Source organism: Jaculus jaculus, chromosome 9 (assembly GCF_020740685.1).
Source record: "Jaculus jaculus isolate mJacJac1 chromosome 9, mJacJac1.mat.Y.cur, whole genome shotgun sequence".
Lineage (NCBI taxonomy): Eukaryota > Metazoa > Chordata > Mammalia > Rodentia > Dipodidae > Jaculus > Jaculus jaculus.
This window is the reverse complement of record NC_059110.1, coordinates 36,401,913-36,429,297: the sequence shown is the minus strand read 5'-3', so window position 1 is coordinate 36,429,297 and position 27,385 is coordinate 36,401,913. Positions and strand designations below refer to the sequence as shown.

At 38.8% G+C, this 27,385-nt stretch overlaps 1 protein-coding gene and 1 pseudogene across 2 annotated transcripts in view; both read right to left on the bottom strand.

Moving 5' to 3' along the window:
- The window catches only part of Arhgap18 (Rho GTPase activating protein 18), a 163,100-nt gene that overhangs the window by 43,085 nt on the left and 92,630 nt on the right, over positions 1-27,385 (bottom strand). For both annotated transcript variants that reach the window (XM_004651216.3, XM_045159220.1), the window contains exons 3-6: positions 22,504-22,739; positions 18,881-18,944; positions 14,105-14,283; positions 3,195-3,360 (exon numbers count right to left, since the gene is read on the bottom strand). In XM_004651216.3, the coding sequence (XP_004651273.1) occupies positions 3,195-3,360; positions 14,105-14,283; positions 18,881-18,944; positions 22,504-22,739 (645 nt within the window). The remainder of the gene's footprint in view (positions 1-3,194; positions 3,361-14,104; positions 14,284-18,880; positions 18,945-22,503; positions 22,740-27,385) is intronic.
- LOC105944743 lies at positions 2,184-3,105 on the bottom strand (annotated as a pseudogene).

The window sequence follows — 27,385 nt, the reverse complement described above, 5'->3', positions numbered from 1 at the left end:
AGCATACTCCAATAGTTAAGTACAATCAAATTAAAAGTTCAGTCATATACTCAGTTGCCACATCTTTCTTCCATATTTAGCAGGCATTCAATACCTTACAATGCAGCTAGAAAAAAATATGTGCACTTTAAGATATCCAATTCTGTGAGTCCAATTCACATTGTTTCTCTTTAGAAAACATAGTAGATACTTAGTATTTTTACATTTTTTTTAACATATATTTGGGGAAAGTTCCAGAAGAAATGACAGGTAATACAAATTTTCTAAACTAGTATCATATGCCTTGCATCTGGAATAAGCACAGCTCCTAAGTAGAACCTCTCCTCCATAGTTCCTGAGTGGTTCATTACCAAAGAAGTGATGGTGCTGTCCTTTAGGAAATAGTGTTTATTTATGAACATGGATAAGGGATGGTCCTGAGGTACAAGGCAGACACTGGGCACTGAGAAGCCATACAACAGAATACTAGTAACTAACTCTTGCAATTTGAGAATCATGAAAGAATGTATTCTCAAAATTTCCAAGCACTCAGGGTATAATATTAATATATTGGATAAAAGCTATAGTTATTTTTAACAAACAAGAACGAACTTCTACTGTTTCCATTTAAACAGTGACAGCAGTAACAAGAATGCTTTAATATCTCCCTGTTAGGATGTAACACTAAAACATAATAAAAGCAAAAATTAGGACAAAATCATCTCTGTAAGCCATTTTAAAAATCTTCAGCACTCAGTCACAATTCTTCAAATTATACTTTTATTTTATAACTTGAGATGGCTTCATAATGGCCTCTAAAAAGCATTTGAAGTCTTCATTCTTACAACAGATTTAGAGAAAACCAAACGTACCATTTAACTCAGAAATTCACCATCCCAAGAGGCAAGCTAAAATCCTCCAAGAAACAGCTGAGCATGGACTGAGGTCCTTAAGAGTCCACCATGACCGGGGGCAGTAAGGAAAAACAAGAAGGTATACTTAGTCCTTCCAAGAGACTGTCTCTAAACCTTAAATCAGGTAAATGCTTGTCTTGGCTAATGTTACCATAGCAACTCAATGATCCTGCTTCTTGGTGGAGCTTTAGGAGATATTGGCAAGGTTAAACAAGAGGACAGAGATCCCTAAACAGTGAAGTCAGTACAAAATTAGTTGGATTTCCTGAACAAGAATGGAGAGAAAAAAAATACAGACAGGTCTCTTTTCATATTTTCAAAAATAAACTCTTTTAATGTAAGAAGAAAAATAAGCTACTTGCAGAAAAACTAGAGCTACCCATCTGTAGGATGACTATTCTCTAGTGGTATTGTAGATCACAAAGACATTATCAATAGGGAAAAGAATGTTTCTGGGAAGTAATTAAAAATCAAATGTGGGTGATCAAAGAGATAGACACCAATTACCTCAAATTTCCCTTCTGATGAATAAGCAAAATTGATCACTTAGGATCAACCAGCTTAAGGTCAGTTTTCAAGATCTGATTTTAGAAATAGATATGCTTACCAAAGCTATCTGTCTTTCTTTTCTATTTTTGAATGTTTTATTTACTCGTGTGTGTGTATATATATGTATGTGTGTGGGGGGGGTCATGCCAGGGCCTCCAGCTTTACAAAAGTATACTAGATTCCTGCACCACTCTTAGTGTTCAGCATATGTGGGTGGCTTGGGAATTGAACCTGGGTCAGCAAAAGTTCCTTTAACCATTGAGCAACCTTCCCAACCTTGGTATACTTCTATCTATCTTTCTTTTTTAAAAAAATAAATTTAAAAATATTTATTTATTTATTTGCAAGCAGACAGTGCGAGAGAGAAGAGAGACAGACAGAGAGAGAATAAGCACACCAGGGTCTGTAGCCACTGCAAATGAACTCCAGACACAGGTGCCCCTTGTGCATCTGGCTTATGTGGGTCCTGGGGAATTGAACGTAGGTCCTTTGGCTTCACAGACAAATGCTTTAGCCACTAAGCAATCTCTTTAGCCCCCTTTTTGAAGGTTTAACAGTGATTTTATTGTGAATGCTTGATGGTAACCAACAATCCAACTTACTTCACATTAATGTTTGCAAATCCATTATTAACAATTCTTAAATATTCTAAATCAACTTGGTAGTACACAAGGCCTGTTCTCACAATACTTCTGAGGGTACATGAAGACAAAAAGAAGGCTAGGCCTTGAGTCCAAGTATTTAACCAACAACCATTTCATCATCACTGGTGACTCACAGAAGTGCACTACAAGGTTGAGAGGTGCAGGCCCCTCCCTGATCGTGCAGATGCATCATAGTACGGCCCAGGGCAAGGGCAGTAATAGCCACCAAAGCCTCCCACATTTGCAGTGGGTATACAACCAAGGTGAGCGCAAACACCTGTCACGATAATCCATTCTGGTTTCTTTACTCTCTCTAAATCATGCTGCGGGTCTGTCAACTGGGACACTTCAGCTTCCAGATCAAGCTCACTCTTGGTCCCAGGGCACACAAACAGGGACTTGCCTCTCCATTTGAAAGCCACGCTCTTGCCTTCTAGAATATCGAACAACTGGATTTTGACTTTTGACATAGCCAATATATCAGCAGAAGCACTCATGCTGGAAACGAAATACAGGCTTACTTTCTAGGCACCATAGCCAGCACCCACAGTAATAGCCACAGTTGCCAAATAGTAGAAGCCTGTTCTAGCCTTGCTGCTCTCTTTAGAAGATTTTGTGTTACCTAAAACTTCAGTATGTCAGTAGTCAGAGAAGTCAGGCACCTTGATATTTGTGTGGGAATAATGAACAGAAGCGAGGATATTAAGGCCCATAGAGGTGATCAAATGCTGGTTCACAGCCTGGCCACTCAGCAACTCTCATAGGAAAGGTTGCTCCATGTCCAGCACAGTGGACAGTAGGGTGGCGGGCACCGCGGGCACCACAGGCACGCCTGCCATCCTGCAGGATATGGCTCACAGGACAGGTGCAAAAAATATATATATATATACAGTTATATATATATATGGCACAGGAATTATAATTGATTCAATCACAATCTCCCTCTGTAAGAATTAAGTTATTTTTTGAAGACAATGTTTCTGAATGTGAACTCTAGACTTATTCAAGTGTTGGTTCATTTTGCAAGTATTTCTCATATACCCCCACCAATAATGCTGCTAAATAGCCAAGTCTATTTTTGCTACTTTAGAAATAAATCCAAGTGTACCTTTTGTTTTGATTTTCACAGCTTTCTGTTGTTTGAGTTCAACACCCAGCACATCATAGAGGGCCGTCAGCTCAATCAAGACTAAACGACAAACTTTCTTCATGTCTTGGGGTGCCAGGTCTCCAATCCTTGTGGTGCCTGTTTTATCTTTTGGCAATCTGAAACTCTGAAAAAAATAACAAATCATTCATATACTAATGTTTCCAGCACCTAGCCCCATTTTTCCTGACAGAAAAATTTAAGAATAATAAGAAATTATGGTCACATTAAACAATAATGAAAGCCATGGTGGAATAACTCCAGTCAGAATGCAGAGTGGTCCTGTCAGGGGTCCCCAAAGCTGAAGAAAGTTCAAGCACCCAATATGAAGTCTGACATACAATGGTACCAGCCCACATGCTTGGGGGTGGGGGACTCAGACCAGCAATTTAAAGGATGGTGAGGGAGTCTAACAGAAATAACTCATGGATTTTTTAAGAACCAAAGATTAGAAGTTAGAATGGAGCCAAACAGGAAGAAGAGAAAGAATAGTGTCTATGAGTGTGTGTGCTTAGAATGTATCAGGTTCCCTTTTACATACATGAAAGTTCCTTTCATTGTCATAAAGGAGTAAGACTGGTACTGAAAGGCTACAAAACATTATGTGGTTGGGGAGGTAGACATGGACTTTAGAGCCACAGGCTTACCTATCATCCAGGTACTCAATGACTGTGCGATTTGGAAATGGCCCAACCATTCTTGCTGTAAAATGGGAGAAGGAGAAGGGAAAGGAGAAAGAGAAGATCCCCCGATACAGAAGACGTTTGTGAAGTTCATTTTATAATGAGCACTGCCTCACTACCACCATGTGTCTGCTACTATAATTACCTTACTATGCAATACACTAAGGCCTAGATACCAGCCAGGGTCACAGCCATGGGAGTGGGGCCTTTGCTACTCTGTGCATTCCTCAGATTGCACCTATTAACCCCTAGTCTCCTTTAACATTGAACACATTAAATATATGAAAACAAGCCACAGATAGAAACCCAAATCTCTCTAGCATATTTAATACAAAGCCCAGTCCCATTGTGTTTGTGGAGTAAAACAATCATTATTGGCTCGTAGTCTGATTAAAAAGCATGTTATCAAGATTCTGTCTTTGGGGTTTACCCTGGGTATCCTCATTTAGTTGCTAAGAACATTCAACCAATTACCTCTTGTTCCTTCTGCCTTGCTGATTTTTGTACCCTATCAACAATAGTTCAAAGTCTACACATCAGTATACCAGACATATTAAGAAGCTGCTGTTTTCAAGCTATGGTCCAGAGAATCTGGCAAGGACATATTTTTAAGAAGTCCCAGAAATCAGGGCTAGAGAGATGGGTTAGCGGTTAAGGTACTTGCCAGCAAAGCCAAAGGACCCAGGTTTGACTCCGCAGTACCCATGGAAGCCAGATGCACAAGGTGGTGCTTGTATCTAGAGTTATTTTTGCAGTGGCTGGAGGCCCTAGTGCGCCCATTAAAAAAAGGAGTGTGTGTGGGGGGAATCCCAGACATCAAACTTTTCCACTAAGTCTCTCATGAGCTTTTCAGAGGTAAACCAGGTATACTACTGCAACAGACTGAATACAAAAGGAGCTGTTTCCATTTGAAAATGGTTATTTATATTAATAATAGCTAATATTGAGTGTATAATTTTAATTTCTCAATTTAACTTTTTGTGTATATGTGTATGGCGATGAGCCCAGGGTTCACTTTCTTGTGGCTATCATTGTTCTTGGTTATTTTCTTTGTCACATTCTGGAAATCCAATCCATCATCACCTTAGCATGGCTAAGCAAGAAATCAATGTCAAGCCTAAGCCTGACCACAGAGGTGCATTGCTACCATACAATTTTAGGGTTTGTTTTGTTGTTGTTGTTGTTGTTGTTTGGTTTTTGTTTTTCAAGGTAGAGTCTCACTCTAGCCCAGGCTGACCTGGAATTCACTACGGCCACACAATTTTCATTTGCACTGTGACAGATCTCCATAGACATCCAGGCCAGGTGACTCACCTCTATAATGCCTGCACATTGGAGGCTGAGACAGGTGGGTGGCCATGATATCAGACTAGCCTGCGCTACAAAGTGAATTTTAGGTCAGCCTGGCTGCAGAGTGAGACTGTCTCATAAGTAAACAGATATCCATAGGCATAACCCACATGAATGGAAAGCTTCTCAAGGCCTTAATTTTCAGAGCATACAGGATTGTGAGACCACAGATGCTTGTGTTTGTGTCACAGAATGATTCTCCCCATCTACAGCCTCTGGTGGTTGAGTAGCCAATTCCTGTCAAGTGCACTCAACTCTAAGAGAGTCTCCACCAAAAGAGAAAATGTGTCTCTCTTACTTTTTAGTAGCAAATTTTCCCAAAAGAACCTTCAGGAAAACTGCAAGGGCATCACAGAAGGAGGAGACTAAGTCTGAGCCCTGAGTCAGTTGACTTGAAGGTGCAGTGCCAAGAGCTGTCACTGTGGAGCCGTACTTCAGCTAACATATCCTGTCCCCATCACATACCAGCTGTGTTACAGTGACATACACCTGAGAGAAAGTTTGCTTGGGCTTGTGGTTTCAGTCCACTGCAGTGAGGAAATTAGGAAAATAAAGCAGCTCATCTCAGGGGGACCAGAAAGCAGAAAGAGGGAAATCAATATCATAATTTCTTTTATTCTGTGCAAATGCCAGCCTCTTTGTTTGGCACTGCCCACCTTTAGTGGATCTCCCCCTCCTCAGTTAATCACCTCTCCAAACAGTCTCATAGACACTCAGAAGTATGCTTTACTAATCTGTACATCACTCAGTCCAATCAAGGTGGCAGTAAAGATGAACACACGTAGTTATGTGACTTTTAGAAAACAGCATCACCTTCTTTGCCCTGGCCTCTCCATCTGAAAATGGGACCACCACCAGATCCTTCATTCCTACCTCATAGGTTGAGGTGTGGATGGAATGGCACAAAGTAATCACGCGCGCGTGCGCACACACACACACTGTGATAGTCCCAACTGAGATTTGATGGTATCTAGAACCACTTAGGAGACAACCCTCTGCACACGCCTGTGAGATAATCTAAATTTGGTTAATTGAGGTGGGAAGAACCACCAAGTGTAGGTCTAGAGTGAATAAAAGGAGAAAATGAGTGGAGTACGAATCACTCTCTGCTTCCTGACTATAATGTAATGTGACCAGTCTCCAGCCCCTGCCATAATTACTTCTCTACCAAAGTAAACTTTTTCCTTCCTTGAGTTGTTTTTATCGGGTATTTTGTAACCAGCAACATGTAAGTAACTAACAGAAAACATGCCTGTGTGTGCAGGCACACATACATGGGGGCCAGGAGAAAAGGAAGGGGAGGGAAAGGAAGAAAGTAGAAAGAGAAGGGGACAGAAAGAGAAAGAAAAGGAGGGAAGGAAGGAGAGAACAGTAAAGAAAGAAAAAAAAGAAAAAGAGTCTTATGATACCCAGGCTAGCTTTGAACTCTCCATGTAGCTAAGGCTTGTCTTGATCTCCATATCTTCCTGTTTCTACCTCCCAATTGCTAAAATGTACCAGCATGCTCAATTTATTAGCATATTTTTCATAGAATTCATAAAATAATTTCAAATTTCATGGTTTTTCTACTAAATGTTATAGTTGGGAAAGAAAAAAATAAGACTAGTACTCTATTTGATAAATGGTATCTTACAGTATTTTGCAAAAGTCCTATGTAGTAGGAATTATGATATGTACTTGGTGGTGAAGAGCCTTAGTAAAAACATAGCCACACAGTTGCACCACCAACGATACAATGAGAATGTAAATCCTGATCCCCTGAGACTTCTGTTCCATGATCTCTCCCCTCTACTTCACGTCTCCATGCAGCAGGTAGACAGGGAGGAGGGGTAGAGGTAAGGACTACAAACCCCTTCAGAACAGGAGCTGCATCTTAAGCACCGTCTCTGTAACAGGCCTGGCAGGCTCCAGGCGCTCTGCCAACAACCACTGAATGATGATGATGCAAGAGAGAGAGAGAGAGAACTACCACAATGGTGTTCCTTTCTTGTTTGTAGAGACAGTGTCTCCCTATGTAGCCCCATTGGGCTTCAAACTCAATGTTCTTGCCTCCAGTTCCCATGTACTGGTATGACAGGCATGTGCCTCCAGGCCTGACATTCTTACTCTTATTATTTGGCCCTTTGGATGGTCTTGCTGTTCTCCTAATTTTCTGTGATTTGTGCTGAGCTTTTTTTTTTTTTTTTAAGTAGAGGTAGCCCTTGTTCACATTACAGAAATTACAGAAGCCCTCTACCACTGATCCACATCCTCGGCCCCTCATGGACCTGTATTTCTGCTAACAGCTTTGTTTTTGAGGACTGAAGCAACTATGTTTACTCATTTACACATTAAAAAGAAAAAAAAAAACAGTACCAAATGTTTCATTAAAACCCAATGCTTTTGGTCTAATAGGCCAAACACGTGTAATGTAATTATCTGAAGCATTAGCCAAGATATATATTATTAGTTCAAACATTTGATTTACCTAGCAATATTTGTCATGAACTTGTTTATTTATTTATTTATTTAAACACTGTACTTAATGATGGAGTGAGTTTTTCATCTCAATGTTTAATTCATAGCAGCCTATTTAAATATTTATGAAGTTTCCTGTCACTTTTTGTTTAGTTAATAAACTGGACGGTTCATTTCCTTGGCTAAGAGAAGACAGTGCAATTTCAGCAGGAGTAAAGTTCCATACCTCGGGAATGACATGTGATAAAAGAATGAAGTAAATTTTTTTTTCATATGAAACCATTGGTCCCTATATTACAAAAATTAGCCTGGTAGTAATCCATGATCATAGCCCTCTTTTGTAGGCCACGCAATATGGGGATGGAAGTCTGAGGGATTTCATTAGCAATGATGAACTTGACTCTTACTCCTCAGATCACTCCAGCTTCAACTTGGAAAGCAGGAGTAAAGCTTAGTTACTTAAGTCTTGGCATGCTAAAGAATCTCTCTAACTTGCTGCCAATTTCAAAACTTGGAAAAATAAAATCTGCATCACACAGATCATTCAATAAATGAAGAAAATAATTACAAAGCATAATTTCTGGGGCATGAGGCATGCACAGTGTATAGTGAACAAATTTTCAAACAACTTTCTCTTGAAAGCTATAATACTTGATCTCCAAATACAAAAGGAGAAATGTGAATCCACTGGGAGAGATCATAAAGAATTAACCAAGACTGCTCAATGCTACAAAAAAGTGCATATGAAATGAGGTCAACAGAGAACAGTGTATTACATAAAGCCTATTGCTTATTTAAATGGGAGAGAAAAACGGAGTATGTAGAATGTGAGGTTTTTATCCGTGTCGATACCTGCTTCAGCATGCAGAATACAAACATTCACTTCATCAACCATAATAAGGACTTGTAGAAAGTCTATACCGTGTCACCACATAACAGTTGTAGAGATGGACAGATACACGCATGTGAAAGCAAATGCATAGTTGAAGGATAGTTATCAGAATCGTGCTACTGATAGCTAAAAGGGTAATACCAAATATTCTGTCTAATCTAAGTTCACAGTCAGGTGAAAGTTAACAGGCAAGTTACTTAGTGAACTAGCTCCTGCTGAGTAGATGGAAGCTGCCAAGGCAAACCTGCAGTCCTAGGAGGGTGGAAAAAGAAACGTCCTTTCTAACCTTGGGTACTACATGAACTAGAAAAGGTTGACTAAACACAAATGAATCTGTTTTACCAAATAAAATGGCAGAGGAAGTTTGGTTTCTAAACTTCTCAAGTAGAGATTATATTTTCTCCCATTGTTTGAGTGTACAACTTCAAAACCAATAATGTATTCATTTTGTTTAATTAGATACCACTCTACTGCAATTTCAAGACATGAGAACTGTCACTCTGAAAACTACGTTCTTTTTTCCAATTTTTTTTTTCTTGTTGTTGTTAACTCCTTTACTTTTTTCATCAGGTACCAAAAACAAACTTCAAAGTTTATTAAAAAAAAAAAACACCTCATCATTAAGGAACTAGTTGAATAAAATACAATATAGCCTCACAATGAAGTAAATAAAAAGGAATGAGATGTACTTCTCTGTGCAACCTATGGTATGGTCTCCAATATACATTACTAAGTCAAATAATAAGAAGAAAAGAAAATTATGTCAAATAAAATATCCAGATGGAGAGAAGGTTTTCCCTAAGAGGAGTAACTGAATACTGTTGTTAGCTTCAAGGATAATAGCGAGATTTTAATGAAATTTGTTTTTATATTTGGTTTTTAAACATATAAATATTTTATAGTATTATAGAAATAATTATATTTTAAAAGCAACTTCTAAACGTTGAGAACAAAGTGAAGCTGATTAACTGAACTAGGTATGTGGTCGGTCACTTAACCATGGAGTGAATAACCACCTGAAACACCCTAGTGCTTAGTAAGGTTGCTGTATCAAATTCCCTTTAGGATACATCCCAATACACAAGCAACTGAATAAACTCAGGTCTAAAGCATTCATGCTGAGAGTGGTTAGCACTGTTATTCTGATACAAATGTACTTTTTACCCCTGAAACTGCACCCAAGAAACTGCAATCTCAGTGCCCTATACTTATACTAAATGGAACAAAGTGTTCTTGCAGAAGGAAGTAATTATGAATCTTGATCCTGAAATATATGTGATAAGTCAGAGAATTTTCCTATGGTGTCATCAAATTTATCTGAGGCCACAAGGTGCCACTTTTATAGCATATACATCATTTGCTCACTGAAGGCTGTATAAGTAAATGGAGGAAAATAACCATTCTGACAACCCTGTTCTTAAATATCCAAGTTAGTATCTGAAAAGGCAAACATTTTAGAGCTTCATTTGCTTGGAAGCATTAAGGTGTAGATGGACTTAGACATGAATCTACCTCAGTTATAAGAGAAAGAAAGAGAGAGAGAGAGAGAGAGAGAGAGAGAGAGAGAGAGAGAGGGAGAGAGAGAAAGAAAGAAAGAAAGAAACAAACAAACAAAGAAACAAAGAGAGAAAGAGAGAAAGAAAGAAACAAACAAAGAAACAAAGAAACAAAGAAAAGAAAAGAAAGGTGGCCACATAGTGTGTCTCCTGATAGAGAATACATGGTCATGCATCTCAAAGACCTGACAAAATTACTGAACCCAAACCCAACATCTACAAAGTCAACTAGTTTATAAGTAAATGCAGAAAGATGTTAATCTATACTATAGGCACAGGAATAGTTAGCCATATTCAACACAATGCAGGATCTGAGAGGGACAGAAAGACAGAACACTGATGGGAGGAAAAGGGGAGAGAGATGAAAGAATCAAGGTAAAAAGGAAAGGAGAATAAATAGAGGAAGGGAGAAACAGAGACAGAATTAATGTCATGTTCATCAAATTCAACATTATGGACATGATTTGGATCTTGACTCTAATTGAAAAAAGATCATGAAATTTATAATAAAATTTAGAATTTTAACACTGGGTATTTGAAACTAAAATCTGTTAGCATTTTTAAGGTATAATCATGGTTACATGGGTATGTAGTTTAAAAATCTCCAGTTAAAAAGAAATCATTTATTTACATGTATGTGTTGGGGGGCAGCCTATCAGGACCTCTTGCCACTGACAAAGAACACCAAATGCTCACACTGCTTTTTAATTTTTTTTTAATTTTTAATTTTTATTTATTTGAGAGAGAGAGAGAGAGACAGACAGAGGGAGAGAGAGAGAATGGCACACCAGGGCAACAGCCACTGCAATCCAACTCCAGTGGTTAAGGTGCTTGGCTATGAAACCTAAGGACCCATGTAGCTTATGTAGATGGCTTAAGAATTTAACTCAAGCTGGGAGGCTTTGCAAACAAGCACCTTTAACCGTTTAGCCATCTTCTCAGCTTCAAAATCCTCTACTTTTTAGAAGTATAAATATTTATAGATAATAGCCAAAATTCAGAGATATGTTTCAAAATTATACAGAATAGGAAACTGATAGAGTATGGGTAAGCCAAGATTGACCTTGGTTTAATGAATGCTAGCGCTGGGTGATAAAGTAGTTAAGGATTCATTATATCACTTTCTTTCATTTTAGCTTTTGCATGTGTGAAATTCTAAACAAACAAATCAATTAAAAAATGTAAGACACTCGGAAGCAATGACAATATCTTGTATACAAATCTTGGGTCCGAAACACTATTTGTTGCTAAAAGGAACCAGTTCCTTAAAGAAATGGCTGCTTTCAAGTCTAAGGGGAGAAAATTACAAGGTGAGACTGGAGCAGAACATCTTGTGCTACCGAGCAAAGAGGTGAAAGAAAGATGAGGACATGATACAATGACACAGGAACCAGCTGACGGGCCTGCCAGTGGCCAAGGTTGTGTAACTCTGAACATCAAAGAGAAATAATAATGAATTATAAAACATTCAATAAATAAAGGGCAGGAGCTAAGTAGACAACTCAGTTGGTAAAGCATTTGCCTTGCAAGCAGGAGGATTTGAGCTGGACCCTTGTACCCCACATGAAAATGCCAGGCATGATAGCATGCATTTGTAATCCCAGCACAGGAGTCAGACAGGTGGCTCCACAGGCTCACTGGCTAGTCTAGCCTACTTGACAAGGTCCAGGCTAATGATAGAGCCTTTAAAAAAAAAAAAAGTGGATAGTTTTGTGAAGGTTGCCACTCAGTAAGGTACACACACACACACACAAAGAAAAAAAGGCAGCTAGTCTGAGTGACATTGTAAGCAAGAGGAAAAACAGGAAACCAATGATTAACGAATAGTCACCCAATAAACATAGGGTCAACAGAATTAGGGAATTGCTGTTTCTCAAGTACCAGTTTAGTTACTGTTTCAGGCAAGGCTAAATTCTCAGTGAAGCCATTGCTGTGTGAGGTAAGTTACCCAACAGGACATTCTCTCGGGTTTCAGAACTACAGGTTAGCATCACTGGCACATAAGAAGGGCATCTTCACTACCAGGAGAACTGGGAGCATCTCCTTCAGTAAGTCGGTAGCCAAGCTTCCACCATGCTCACAGTGGCTATTCCTCAGCCTACACCTCTCGAGAAAACAAGTGGAGGCAAGAGCATCATCTATGCAGGAGAAGTTTAATGTTTAACTTGAATCTAGTCATGAGGAGATAATCAGACAAAATTAAAACACTGCTCTGGACTCTTAAAAATGGGTGAGAAAAGGAAAAACAAAAGGAATCTCAATCCAAGGGACCCAGAGACCCAGAACAATGAGCACAACATGTTCTCCTAATTCAAACTCAGAGTGGTGGTTAAGGGAGAAGCGTTGAGAATTACCTTGGAACAACTGCAGACATTTTTATATGTCTATTAAATATAATTATTACTTCAACATCCAATTTCTTAAGTCTAACTTCATGTCATTTTGTATGCCCTTAAAAGTCTCAAAACAAGGTGAGCATATATCTGATAGAGCCATGTAAATACAGATAGATGCAGAAAGAAAGAAAGAAAAAGAAAAATATTAATAAACTCTTGAATCAACTGTTGAAGGAATAAAGAGCTTACTTTATTATGCTTTCAACTTTTTGTGGGTTCTAGGTTGTAAACATAAAAGCTCCTGTTAGGGGGCTGGAGAGGTGGCTTAGTGGTTAAGGTGTTTGCCTGCAAAGCCAAAGGATCCTGGTTTGATTTACCAGGACCCACATAAGCCAGATGCACAAGGGGGCACATGCATCTGAAGTTAGCTCGCAGTGGCTGGAGGCCCTGGCACACTCATTCTCTCTATCTCTTTCTGCCTCTTTCTCTCTCTTAAATAGATAAAAAAATATTTTTTAAAAATGTTCCTATGAGTGAATTATGAATATGTGTAAGTACAGGTAATGAGCATTAGTGATATCTGGATATGTATATGTACAGGTGATAATCCTCAGTGACATCTGAATATGTGTACACACATGTAATGATCCTTAGTGACATCTGAATATGTGTATGTACAGGTAACGAGCATTAGTGATATCTGAATATGTGTATGTACAGGTGATAATCCTTAGTGACATCTGAATATGTGTATACACATGTAATGATCATTAGTGACATCTGAATATGTGTATGTACAGGTAATGAGCATTAGTGACATCTGAATATGTGTATGTACAGGTGATAATCCTTAGTGACATCTGAATATGTGTACACACATGTAATGATCCTTAGTGACATCTGAATATGTGTACACACATGTAATGATCCTTAGTGACATCTGAATATGTGTATGTACAGGTAATGATCCTTAGTGACATCTGAATATGTGTATGTACAGGTAATGATCCTTAGTGACATCTGAATATGTGTACACACATGTAATGATCCTTAGTGACATCTGAATATGTGTACACACATGTAATGATCCTTAGTGACATCTGAATATGTGTATGTACAGGTAACGAGTATTAGTGACATCTAAATAGGTATTTGTACACATAACCAGTGTGAGTGATGTTTGAATATGTGTACTTACAGGTAACAAGCTTTAGTGATATCTGAGTAGGTATATGTACAGGTAATGACCCTTAGTGACATCTGAGTATGTGTATGTGCAGGTAACGAGCTTTAGTGATATCTGAATAGTTGTACTTACAGGTAATGAGCCTTAGTGATGTCTGAAGAGGTGTACTACAGGTAACAAGCATTAGTGATGTCTGAATAGGTATACTCACAAGTAACTAGCCTTAGTGACATCTAAGTAGATGTACGTACAGTTAATAAGCCTCAGTGATATCTGATTATGTGTACGTACATGCAACAGGCATTAGTGACATCTGCATACATGGACATACAGGTAATGAGCATTAGTGATATCAGCATACACGTACATATAGGTAACAAGCATTTGTGACATCTGTATACATGAGCTTACAGGTAATGAGGCATCGTTGGTCTTGATCTTCGGTGTCTTGTCCTTAGAGCTCTCTTTCTGATTGACCGCTTGCTCAGCAAATGATACTTCTAGGTTGATGTCTGTCACTGAAACAGGTGAGTCCTCAGGCACCAATAGGACTGGTTCTTTATCTTCATCAACCCTGCTAGATTCCTGGTCTAGAAGGAAAAAGACCCAATTCAACTGCATGCTTTTCATTTAAGAAAAAAAAAAATCTTCTAATCCATTAGCAACAAAAACACCTTTGGGAAGAGAATGGTTCCTTTAGGCAACAAGTAACTTCTTTTACCAGTAAAGAGTTTACTGGAGGAATTCTACCAGTGGCTCATGAAGAAAGAGCTGGGTGTGGGTAGTGATTGCTAACCCATGGTTCACATCCCATCACAGCTCTGAGACTAGGTCCAAATTCAAAGCACAGTTGGAAGACATCAACGCTTAAAGAAAAAAAAAAATTACAATAATTTGGGAGCTGTAATTCTTGTTTTATTGTACACTACAGAATTGAAAACAAATGAAGAAAGAAAGGTGTGATGTGCTGTAATCACTTTTAGAACTAGTGACTTTCCATTTAATTTCCTCAACGTGGAAGAGATCCTGAAATAAGCCTCTTCTACACCCTGCATTTGTTTTCTAGAATGTTACCTATGCACCATGGTGACAATTCCCAAACAAAAGCTTATGTCAAAGACTCATCACTAGGGAGCCAGGTCTGGAGGCACCTAGTACAGGAACCAACAGGTTTTGCATCTGATTCTATCAAAGAACATGAAAGTTGCTACAACTATAAACACTAGTCAAATGAACTGCAGATATTTACAGTAAACTTTCAAAACTTTGTCTTGGCTTGTTTTCATTTACTTCCTCCAAGAAATAGTTAACATTCAAAAATGTCTCCAATGAAAACATCAGCATTTAGCATGGTGGAAAAAATAAAAGTTTCTAAATTTCCTTGGCAACTTTTTGGTTATAATATGGTAAACATGCTTAAGAAAAACCCTGGCACAAGACTGGAGTTACTTTTCATTAAAGATCTTTGATTCATAGTGGGAAGCTCTGAATTAGAAAATAAACTGACAGCTGGGTGTAGTGGTGCAGCCTGGTAACCTCAGCACTGGTGAGGGGGACTCAGGAGGATCAGCAGTTCAAGGTCATCTTCAACTAGACAGCAAATTAGTGGTGACGTGGAGTCCTCACTCAAAAAATTAAAATAAAAAAGATAAGTTTACACAGCCTACACGGTTTGTCCATATACTAACATGCTCACTTAGTGACACAGCAGGGAGATGGAAGCTAAAGTTAATTTAGATCTAATATAGGGGCTGGAGAAATGACTAAGTGGTTAAGGCACTTTCAAGCCTAGGACAAGGGTTCAATTCCCTAGTACCCACATAAAGCCCAAAGTGATTCTTGCATCTGGAGTTTGTTATGGCTACAGGCCCTGGTACATCAATGTTCTCTCTCTCTCTTTCTCTTTTTCATCTATCTCTCTTGCAAATAAAATATTTTAAAATATATAATATATACATTTTACATGCAGAGGTATATTACTTAAAGCTTACTGTTCAAAAGATGCATATCATAATTTAATTTAAAATCAGAAAATACTCTTTTTTCATTGAAAGAAAATTAAGAGGTAAATATGAATCTAGTCTTTTTCATTCATATTAAGTAAGCAAGCAAGCAAGGAGGGCTTCATGGACACATGGCCTATGCAGTCACACAGAACTAACAACTCATAAGAGTCTGCTGCTGGTATAATGCTCTATTGTCCTTGAAATCTACAAAAAGCCTGCATGTTCAGTGTGGCCAGCTGGTTCTGCAGCTATCTTAGAGTTAAACAAGCAAGCAAGCAAACATTAACCTGCCTCAATATCAAAAAGGGGAATTAATTTAAAGCTCACGAGTAGCATAACCTGCTACCATATCTTCCATATTTGTGTTTTTTCCTACAGTCTGTGACAATGTTTTAAGTAGAATACTTAAGAACTTTTTGTGATTCACTTCATAAAGTATTATAATAAATGTGAAAGAAAAGTTTAATTTTATTTTCCCATTACTTTACACTGATATATATTTTTACAAGAATACATTATGGGTTTCCTAGGAAACCATTCAAATGGGGAAAAATGATTAGCCAATTTCTTAAATTAGAAGCTACCTTCCAGCAGCTGAATGTTTGTGGACAAGAATTGAAAAACGATTCTTCTGAGATGCCTCCATGTCAGAATTACAGTCCTTACCCTACACATGTCCCCAAGTGAATGCCCTGTGCTGAATTCAAAACTGAACCGTCTAGAATACGTTTAACACATATTTATTTCCACCAGAAGCATGGCAATTACAAGAAAAGTAACAGTGAAGAAAAGATCTCAGTTCAGAGGTTAAATCAACTAAAGGCAGATAAATAGAAAAATAACTGAAGGCGCACTTAGGGGATCCCTGCTAGGAAATGGATGGTTAACTGGCCGAGAAAAGTAATGAATCAATTCTTTTCAAAAACTTGAAAGTTAAAAGAAAATGTTGAGGAAAACTTCTTGCCTGTAATGTCCTTAAGTTGGATAATTTCTTTAATCAATTTTCTTTCCTTTGTTTTTTGACATAGACAATAGTTGTAGGTTATAAATACTTTTACAAGTCTCCCAAAGCTTTTTCAGCTATCCAAAATATCTAGAACTATCTTTATTTTTAAGAGGTAATATTTTCTTCTTTCATGGCAAACCAAAAGAAAAATCCAGTACAAAGAGCACCATAAAGTTTAAAGATTATTTGAACAGTGCTGCTACCTCTAAGTAAATGTGTTGAACACTGAGGTTTTCATGGAGCTGTATGACTTGATGAAATGATAAGGACACTTGGTGGTAGATAATGTGAAAGGTGACAATACTTGCAACATACAAACCTTAAATCTCTTCCTTTGAAATAGGCACTGTCAAGTGTAAGGAAAATCCAAATGTCGGGAAAACATTTGAAATGCATTGTCACACACACATCCTGATTTGAATCAGAGCCAGTCTTTACAACCCCAAACACAGTTTCCATGTGTTCTTTACTGAACCTTCTAACGTTTGCAAAACGCTGTGAGTTCACTGGCCAGAGACAGCACCAGCTTCTCCCAGCACAGGTGCAGCACCAGCTACCCAGTGACTTGGATGGAGCTCCACACAGTTCCCTATTATTCTGACTGACAGCCTGATGTCCACTGTTTAGCATTCCAGCAAAAGCAGATGTAAAACAGGCAGCAAATTTGTCACATCTCCCTTGTCTGCTACAATCCCAGCCAGGAAGTGCTCATATAATGAACTCGTCTCCCAGAACCTTTGTTGATATAGCCTACATTATGATGCCTGGCAAAGAGGAAAACCCAAAGAAAGGACATTGTTTCTCAGTGTCTGGTAAACAACGGGCAGTCACTTTTCCCAAAGCCCAAAGCATATTGACACTGGCACAAAGGACTTATCTGTGTCTGTGAGAAGCTGGCTCTCCCAGTGTGCCTGCCCCTCCAGTGTCTGCTGGCACACAGACTGGGGGAAATGCACAGTAATTCATTCTCATACAATACATGGAGCTACCACACCTCTACAGAAGGGGAAGAGAAGCTTTTAGGGCTGGTGAGATTACTCAGTAGTTAAAGGTACTGCGTGTAAAGCCTGATGGCCTGGGTTCAATTCCCCAGTACCCACATAAAGCCAAATGCACAGAGTGGCCCATGCTTCTAAGTTGGGTTTCAGTGTCAAGAGGCCCTGGCATACCCATTATCATTCTCTCTCTCCCTCCTTACAAATAAATAAAATAAAAATATATACTTAAAAGATGTTACATATAAATATATTTTGCATATATACAGATGTGTGCATACATACACATGGATACAAATGTCTGCACAATTTTAAGGCAGGAGAAAAGCTATGTTAAAACAAAGATGACAGATGCTCTAAGACTCTAAAGCATTCCATATAATTTTGTCCTGTTGTATGATATTTATTGGAAGGTTAAAACCCTTCCCAGTCCTCCAAATTTACCTGATGCCCACTCCCCTACCTAGTGACCTCCCAACTCAATGTACCACAATAAGGGTCTGGATGTCTCAGATACTAAGATTTGAGAATAATCACACAGTTCATCTTGTTATCATTTGTTAAATAACAATCAAGGATTAAAATTTCAGCTTAGATCTAGGGCCTTAATTTAGAACATTTTCCCCTCTTGTAAATCAAAATAAATGAAATAGCTATAAAAAGTTTTCTTGGTGAATACTAAAAAAGTCTTCAAAATTTCTAATTGTTTCTGAAATAACAAATCTCAGAGTTCTTTTTCTAAGGTTACCAAAAGTTTCTGAACTGAATCACTGTATAAATTAGTAGCTAGTCATTTTCAAACATGGCTTCAAATTCAGTAACTCTATCTTCTAGCTGAATGGCCTTGGAAAGTAACTTCGCAACTCTAAAGCACGGTTCTCTCATCTGTAAGTGGATTCATACGTCAAAATCTTCAATATAGTAAACGAAGTAAACATAACTACATAAGGCTTAGTATAAGACAGTCAGAAAGATAAACAGGTGGAGATTGGATCAGATGTGAATATGCATAAAGATAATCAAAAACCAACTATATGTTCAGTTTCATGTAATTATGTACATGGGACTTTATTATTTTATTAGAAGTTGGTTAGTAGAAATGATGGTGAAGGTTTTAAAATGTAACTGTTTGTTACATTAATTAAAGGGGGTATCAGGCAAGAGCACAGGTCCAACATACCATCTTTTCCTTGGTATTTGTTTTCATCTGTTCTGCCTGACTGCAGATCCGAGCCATCTGGAGACTAAATGCAGAAAAGAAGCCACTTAGTCATCTCCGAGTCACAACCACAGAAAATGGCAGTGTAAATAATCCTGTTGTAACCTTTCCAATACAAGAAATGCTCAGACACAGACACGTCACAGTGAGGGAAAAAGCAGCATGGTTCTAATCACTGGGCAATCATTCAACCAGTATGTGATTCCCCACAACAGAATGACATAGTACCCAGCATGCTAGGGAACATGGAAAACGTCAAGAGTGCCCCTGTCATCAAAAACATCACTACGTTGCGCGCGCACGTGCGTGCGTGTGTGTGTGTGTGTGTGTGTGTGTGTGTGTGTACATGTGGTGGAAAGGGGGAGGGAAGGAACAAGTTAAAAAGCTAGTAATATGAAAGCAAGTTATGACTGGATAAATTCAGTCTAGCCACAAAATAGAATCAAACTCAGCAATAAAAAGAGATGAAGCTGTGATTCATGCTTCAACATGGATGAACTTGGAAAGCATTCTGCTAAGCTATGGGAAGTGTCACAGAGGACAACAGATCTTGGGATTCCATTTACATGAAATGACTAGAACAGGCACAGAGAAACCAAAAGATTAGTAGGTACCTAAGAGTAGTGAGGGATATGGAAAATAACTGCCAGTGGGTTTGCGTTTTCTTTGGGGAATAATGAAAATGTCTTACAACTGATTTGGTGATGGCAGAAACTGTGTGACACAAAAACCCACAAATTTTATATACATTTAGAAAGGTTCTCACTCTATGGCCTAAGCTGGCCTGAACTTGCTATGTAACTCTGGCCTCCACCAAACTGGCAATACTTCTGCCTTGATTTTCCAAGTGCTGGATTACAGTCATGGTGCCATCATGCCCAGCATGAGTTTTATACTTCAGTTGATCATGTGTTATATGAATTATATGTCTATAATGCCATTATTAAATAAAAGTACATGCTAGTATAGGAAAAAAAAATAGAGATTCTGCTGATGTCTATAATCCCAGTACACTGGAGGTAAGGCAAGATTATCATCAGTGGGAAGGCATCCTGGGCTACAGAATGATCCTTCATCTCAAAAAAAGAATAGAAAAGAAAAGCAATCATAGATATGAGATAAATTCAAATTAACTCAAGTTGACAATAAGCACCAAATGCTTTTCTTTCTGTAAAGGGACGATGCAGCAGCAGCACCTGAGAAACATGCCCTCCAGGGCGTGGTAGACATGGCAAATGTGGCTGACTGACTCTGCTCTCCAGATGTGTGGACAGATAGTACTTCTTCCTTTCCAGACAAGGCTCTAGAAGGGTCTTGGGGACTGGAAAGGGGGTCTGAGTGAACCATAAAAAGGGAACTGTTTGAATGAATGATTTTTAAAGACTCACTCCTCTGGAGCTCACCACACAATTAACCTCTAGGTGTTACCTAGAAAGGACTGCCCTCTCCCACCTGTGGTTCAGAAACGCATTAGGCCAGGTTACTTATATGTCAAGAGTGTAAGACTTAAAGACCCCCTGTATCCAGGCCAGTAGGCAGTGACTGGCAGGCCACAGAAGTGCTGCATGGGGGGAAGGTACCGCTCTGATCAATTGGCAGCAGGACATAGCGATGACATCCTCCTTCCCTCTGCTCACAAGCCCACAGAGGCCTGACCTTCTGTAGCACAGTAAACACAGGGGATTCTAATCTTACATATGAATACATGTTTTGGTGTATGCGGTTGGAATTTATATCCTGAGCAGCTAAAGGTGGCAGTGCAAATGGTATTCATTTCGGTATTTTATTTCCCAGTGTCAGCAAGGGCTTCATGAGCAAGCATGGGCAATGGCAAGAGCTGAAACAGATTCAAGTCAAGATGGCTGCTTGAAGGAGTAGGGGATGGAAAGCAATTTTCTAATGGATGGTGGAATTTCAATTAAAGGTATGCAGTATAAGCAAGCAGGCATTATTTTAATTTGCTTGTGCTATTTTTCTCTTAATGAGACCACCAGATGATAAAAAGTCACCCAATTACATGGGACTCTAAACCATGTGGGTCAGACCTTGCCAGGAGTTTGCTTAAAAATGTTCCTTCTATCACCGAGCAGCAACTTCCTCTAGACTGGCAGGAATCCCACAGGATACATTCAGCTGTCTGTTCCTTCCCCCTTTTCCCTTCCTCTGAGCTCCCTTGGGGAGGGGTTCTTTAATTGGGAAGGAAATGCCATAATACTTATATATCCTTATCCTTATCCTTCACTTTTCTACAAGCGGAAACCTAGTTTAATACTTCAACACTAATAGAGGTCCCAAATGACCACTGGAAGGTAAACAAGTGCTGAACTTATACAAGTGAGGAGAATAATCCAGTGACCCAGAACTCCTGCAAATGGACTGTTTGATACAGAGCTGGCCATATAAGCAGAGTAGCAGTCTGCAGCCACAAAGAATATCTTACAAGAGTGAAATGTCTACAAAATGTAAGGTAATTCTCTACATGATTAAAAAAATGCCTTAAATAGTAGCCTTTGCATCCCCTACTTATAATGAATCATAAAATTTGCACTGTCCATCAGTAATGTAAATCAAATCTCATATTCAGAATGCTTAATATTAGAATCATTTTTGAAATGAAGCAGGAAAGAGAATGGTTAAAACCATGTACATTAGAGTCAGTCAAATTTGGGTTTAGCATCTACAGGACACTGAACAGGTTACTTAAAGCCTATGAGCCTCAGCCTTAGATTGGAAATGATAACACCTCACTCATAAGACAGCTGAGGGGATGAAATGGAATAGAGCAGGTAAAGCATTTACACAGGCATCACCATTTACTAATAGTGGCAGCAACTTACAGTTATCATTGTCATAACAATCACTGTTCAAAAGTCCCTGGGTTTGTTACCATTCTATTTCACTGGGTCTCCTAAGCCAGAGAAAATGGGGTCAAAATGCAAATTCTCTAATGACAATTCAGCAGACTTTTCCTTATTGATAGGCAAGAGTTGCTTAAAAAAAAAATAGAATAGGATAATTTGCATCCCATATCAGCTCATTTCCTCATGGATGAATAATAAGAAATCCACCCACTGGCTATTTCAAGAAGCACTGTTCTGAGCCAAATAGGTTCAACAATTCTACCTTATCTTTTCAGTCACCAATCCCTTAGTTTCTACCAGCTGTGGACATCTCCCATTAGTAAATTAAACATCTGGACCAGGATTTACTCAATATCTTGCAATATTATGTACAGTGCTGGGTGCCTTTTACATCTCAGGGTGTCTCAGTTGCAATTTCTATCACACTCCATTTCCACCCATTTTCAAGTGAATCTACAGGTTGCATATTTCCACAGGCTCCTAGTAGGGCTGTGTGGAGGACCTCTGTCTAACCCAGTGATCTGAGAGGCACACGCAGTAGTGCTATAATAACACCATCTTCCCCTAACTTGCTTAAATTTTGGCCACGCTGGTATCACTTTTAAATCACTGAGCTTTGGTACCTGGCATATAGTAGGTGCTCATTAAGTTTGCAATGAAGAGTTAAACTGGATAGGTCCGAGTGCATCTATGAGATTGTTCCTTGGCTGAAGAGAAACTTACTTTGTCCTTGGAGTCTCTCTGTTGAGCAAATATGTCCCTGACATCAGGAATTTGGTATTGTTTGTTTTTTTTCCTCAAGGTCTGGGAGACGGTTTCTACTCGTTTCTGAACAGCTGCTGCCTGGGTCCGGGTCAGCGTGGATAAGAACACCATGCTTTCTTGGGGATCATCAGCAGACTCCCCAAAGAGATTGGACAAACCAGCCTCTTTAAGCCACTCTTCTTCCAATTCTCCCTCTAAAACAGAAGGAAAGAGAGATGGTTTTTATATTACAAACTACAAGAACTTTTATATTTTTTAAGCTTCAAATTCTTACTAGAATTCTTCTATTGTAACCATGCTGCAAAGCTAAGAATCATTATCTAAAACTTGGACAATGGCCATCCACTCTGGCCATGGTGATAGCACATTTTAGGTCAATTTCATATATACTCAATTAAAAGTTTTTAAAATTACTTCACATGTAATTAACCTTCACAGCTTCCCTACAGATTAACTAGGGAGGATGATACTGTTCTCCTTCCTTCTTTAGATGAACCAGTAATGAAAAGATAACTTGTTCCATCGAGTTGCAGAGGAAATTGGTGCTGAGGTTATGCATTCAAGCCTAGTTCCTTGGCTTAAATTCAGCACTACCTCAAAGCCCAACACTGATTTATGAAAAGATTTGTTTTCTCTGTTCATTGTAGCTAATGAGGTATATTGGCTTTGAAAAAAATAAAATATCTGGGTAGTGGGAACTATTCAACCTCAAATTAATTTTTCTAATGGTCCAAGTCAAGAGTATCAGGTAAGGTGAATTTTACGAATTGTAAAAAGGCATAGTATTTCCTTTAATAAAAAACAGGGGAGTTTATTTAAAGAACTAAAATAACTGGGCTGGAGAGATGGCTCAGCAGTTATGGCACTTGCCTGTGAAGCCTAAGGACCCAGGGTGCAACTCTCCAGGACCCAAGTAAGCCAGATGCACAAGGTGGCGCATGCATCTGGAGTTCGTTTGCAGTGGCTGGGAGCCCTGGTGCACCCACTCTCTCTCTCTTTCCTTCTTTCAAATAAATAAATAAAAATAAAATACTTTAAAAATAACTGAATCAATTCACAACTCTGGAAATGGAATTAAAATAGGAGAGTAAATACAGTTGGTCCTCCAAATCTGTAGACTCCACAACTGTTTTGTTTGTATTGGTTTTTCAAGGTATGCTCTCACTCTAGCCCAGGCTGACCTGGAATTCACTGTGTAGTGTCAGGCTGGCCTTGAACTCATGGCTATTTGCCTACCTCTGCCTCCCAAGTGCTGGGATTAAAGGCATGTGTGCCAAACATACTACTGTAATTTTAATTGGTTTTCTGTTTGATCTAAACAGATCCTTACTATACAACTTACACAGGCCTTCAACTTTCTATCTTCTTGCCCCAACTTCCTTAAGCACTGGGATCACAGGCATGTTCCTCCATTACTAGCCTTTTATCCTGTCACTCCTTAAACAGTATATTATAATAATTTACACTGCAGTACCCATTATAAGTGGAGATGTAGACAGGTTTATGCAAATTGCATTTTGTAACAAGGTCTTCAGCACCTGTCTGTGGATTTTGGTGTCCTCAGGGGTCTGGGAACCAATCTTCATAGATACCAAGTGATGACTGCATTATCTAGAATCTAATGGAAATTACAGGAAAGCAGATGGATAACAAGGATAGATTCACCCCAAGCATCATATTTATAGAGATAAATAAAAGAGCAATGATGGGTCATAAAAGCAGTGGGTCTGTACCTCATTTCTGCAATTGGATAGCCATGTCATTTTGAGCAAGTCAATCAGCCTCAAGCAAATGCTATCTTGTCATTTATAAATTAAATGACAACTACCCCAACTACTTCAGAACCAAATGTAAGACTGCTATATGGGAAGAGCTCTGCAGACCACTATTATCACTATTATTGTTTCAGAAGGTACAGCACTAAGTAACCTGCTATCAATCTTCTATACAATATACTCCTTGGGATCAGAATTCACTGGTTCATAATGCCAACTTCAACGAACATAATTGAATGCAAGGCTCTCTGCATGCTATGTATGGTTTGATTCAGGTGTCCCCCATAGACTTAGGCATGCTGAATGCTAGGTTTTCAGCTGATGGGAATTAACATCTCCTGGATGTAGCGTGTAATTGGGAGCAGGTTTATGGGTGTTATAGCCAGCTTCCTCTTGCCAGTGTTTGGTACATTCTCCTGTTTCTGTTGTCAATCTGATGTTGGCCAGTAGATGATGTCCACCCTCTACTCATGTCATCACTTTCCCCTGCCATCGTGGAGCCTCCCCTTGAGTCTGTAAGCCAAAATAAACCTTTTTTACCCCAGCAAGCTGCTCTTGGTTGGGTGTTTTCTGCCAGCAATATGAACCTGACTACAACACGAGGAAAGACAACCATTCATTGTACTAAAAAGCCAACCTTTACTGTTAATGTTGACCAGGTTAAACTCAGTATGGGTATACAAGTCCAAATTGCCAGAGGGGAAAAAAAACTAATAATGTAATAAGAAGATTACAAGGAAAATAAGATTACTAACTACATAAAAAAAATAGAAAATTTAACTTAAAGTATAAGAAAAAGTGTGACTATGTAGCACCACCCCATTTCTTGATGGCCACACAATGAACTGTGGATTAAATTTCACTTTGGAAATTTCCCAAACAGCTGAAGTCACATTCCCATGTACATGGCTTAAATGCTATTATTATTACTATAGCATATTAGTTCTTATTTAGCCTCCACTTTCAGACACTGAAACAGAAAGGCTAGAAGACAACTATGATAAATAAACTTGACTTTAGTGGCGCTGTATTGTTGAAAGAACAGGAGAAAAATGAATGAGAAACCAAGAAATAGTGGATTATAATTTTATAAATTTAAGAGATATTAAATCAAGAAAAATCTCCAAGGCAAGTATGTGGTGCAACATGCCCATAATCCCTGCACATGGGAGGTTGGTGCCCAAGGATCACTTCAAGGCCACCCTGGTCTATGTCATGAGAGAGACCCTGTCTCAAAAAACACAAGAAGGAAGGAAAGGAGGAAGAGGAGGAGCAGTAGCAGTAGTAGTAGTAGCAGCTGCCACCTCAAATTCTTATTGGTAGCTTTTTCAAGCAATGTTCTTTACTTGATCCTAACTCCTTCAGTTCACTAGTCACTCTTCTGGGGACATCTCTATCAGTAGACCATAAGGCAATGGTTATGAATTTACCTTCTAGGTATTTATATATCAACTGAGATGCCAAAATATACATGGCAATTTATAGATCGCATTGGCAAGTATAACAGATGGAAAAACTGCATCAAAAACGTGGTGAGTTGAGGCTGGGGAGATGGCTCAGCAGTTAAGAAACACTTGCTGGCAAAGCTTACCAGTCCAGGTACAATTGTCCAGTGCCCATGAAGAGGCAGATGCACAAAGTGGCATGTGTCTGGAGTTCATCTGCAGTAGCAGTAGGCCCTGGCATATGCCCATTCTCTTTCTCTTTCTCTCTTTGTCAAGTAAATAATTAAAACTAGTAAGATAACAGAGGATGTATGATTTTTAAAAGATTTCAAAAATAAAATACCATTAAATTTTTTAAATGTGGTGACTGCTTGATTATGAGATTAAAAATAGTATGAAATTTTATAAAGAATAAAACCATGAAACATCATATGTATATCCTAGAAAATAAGGACAAGTAGTGAATATGTGGAAAATCTTGTTGGGAAGATCCCCAAGAGCAATTATGAGCCAAATACCAGAAAGAAGCAACTAAGGCAGCTAAAAATGCCACCACCACCGTCCACAGCTTGAATCTACCCTGAGGCTGGCTAAGTATATGCTCTCACACCCAGTCTAAAGAATCATGCTTTGAAAGGTAACTTGGCTAGGGCTGAAACAGGTCTGAAAACCACCCACATAGGTTACTTGGGTAGGTTATATTTGCTTTGCAGAAAGGATTTGGCAAGCCAGGCGTGGTAGTGCATGCACGTCTTTAATCCCAGTACTTGGGAGGCTGAGATAGAAGGATCACTGTGAATTTGAGGTCAGGCAGGGCTGCAGAGTGAGTTCCAGGTCATTGTGGGTTACAGCGAGACCCTAGTTCAAAAGAAAAAAAAAAAACAAAACATAGGGGAGCTGGAGTGGTGGTTCAATGGTTAAAAGCACTTGCTTGCAAAGCCTGACTGTCTGGTTTCAATTTCCCAGTACACACATAAAGCCAAATGCACAGAGTGGTACATGCATCTGGAATTTATTTGCAGTGGCAGGAGACCCTGGATCACTTATTTTCATATTTTTTTTCTCTCTCTCTCCTTGCAAATAAATAAAAATAATAAAAATAAGTTTTAATAAAAATATTACTGGATGTGGTGGCACATTCCTTTAATCCCAGCACTAGGGAGGCAGGGGCAGGAGGATCACCATGAGTTCAAGGCCACACTGAGACTACATACTGAATTCCAGATCAGCCTGGGCTAGAGTGAAACCCTACCTCAAAATAAATAAAATTTAAAATAAAAATATTTAAAAGAACAAAAAATAAAATTTTAAAAAGGATTTGGCTAGAAGCAAGTTATGTAGCTGCTGATATTTGAAAAGCAGCTCTAGGTAACAGTAGAACCTGCTCTGTGCCTCGCAAAGACAGAACTACAAGTAAGAACATTCTAGAATGTAATACTGTAAATCAATAAAGCTAAAAAAAATAAATAAATAAATCAAGCCAATGGACCACTGGAAAAACAGTATCTTTGCAAAGTTATGAGCTTTCCATCACCACCTACACATCCTAGAGACCAGATGACCATGATGCTAGTACATTTTTGGAGAAATTTAAAGGCAGTTTTGACAATTTGAAAGATC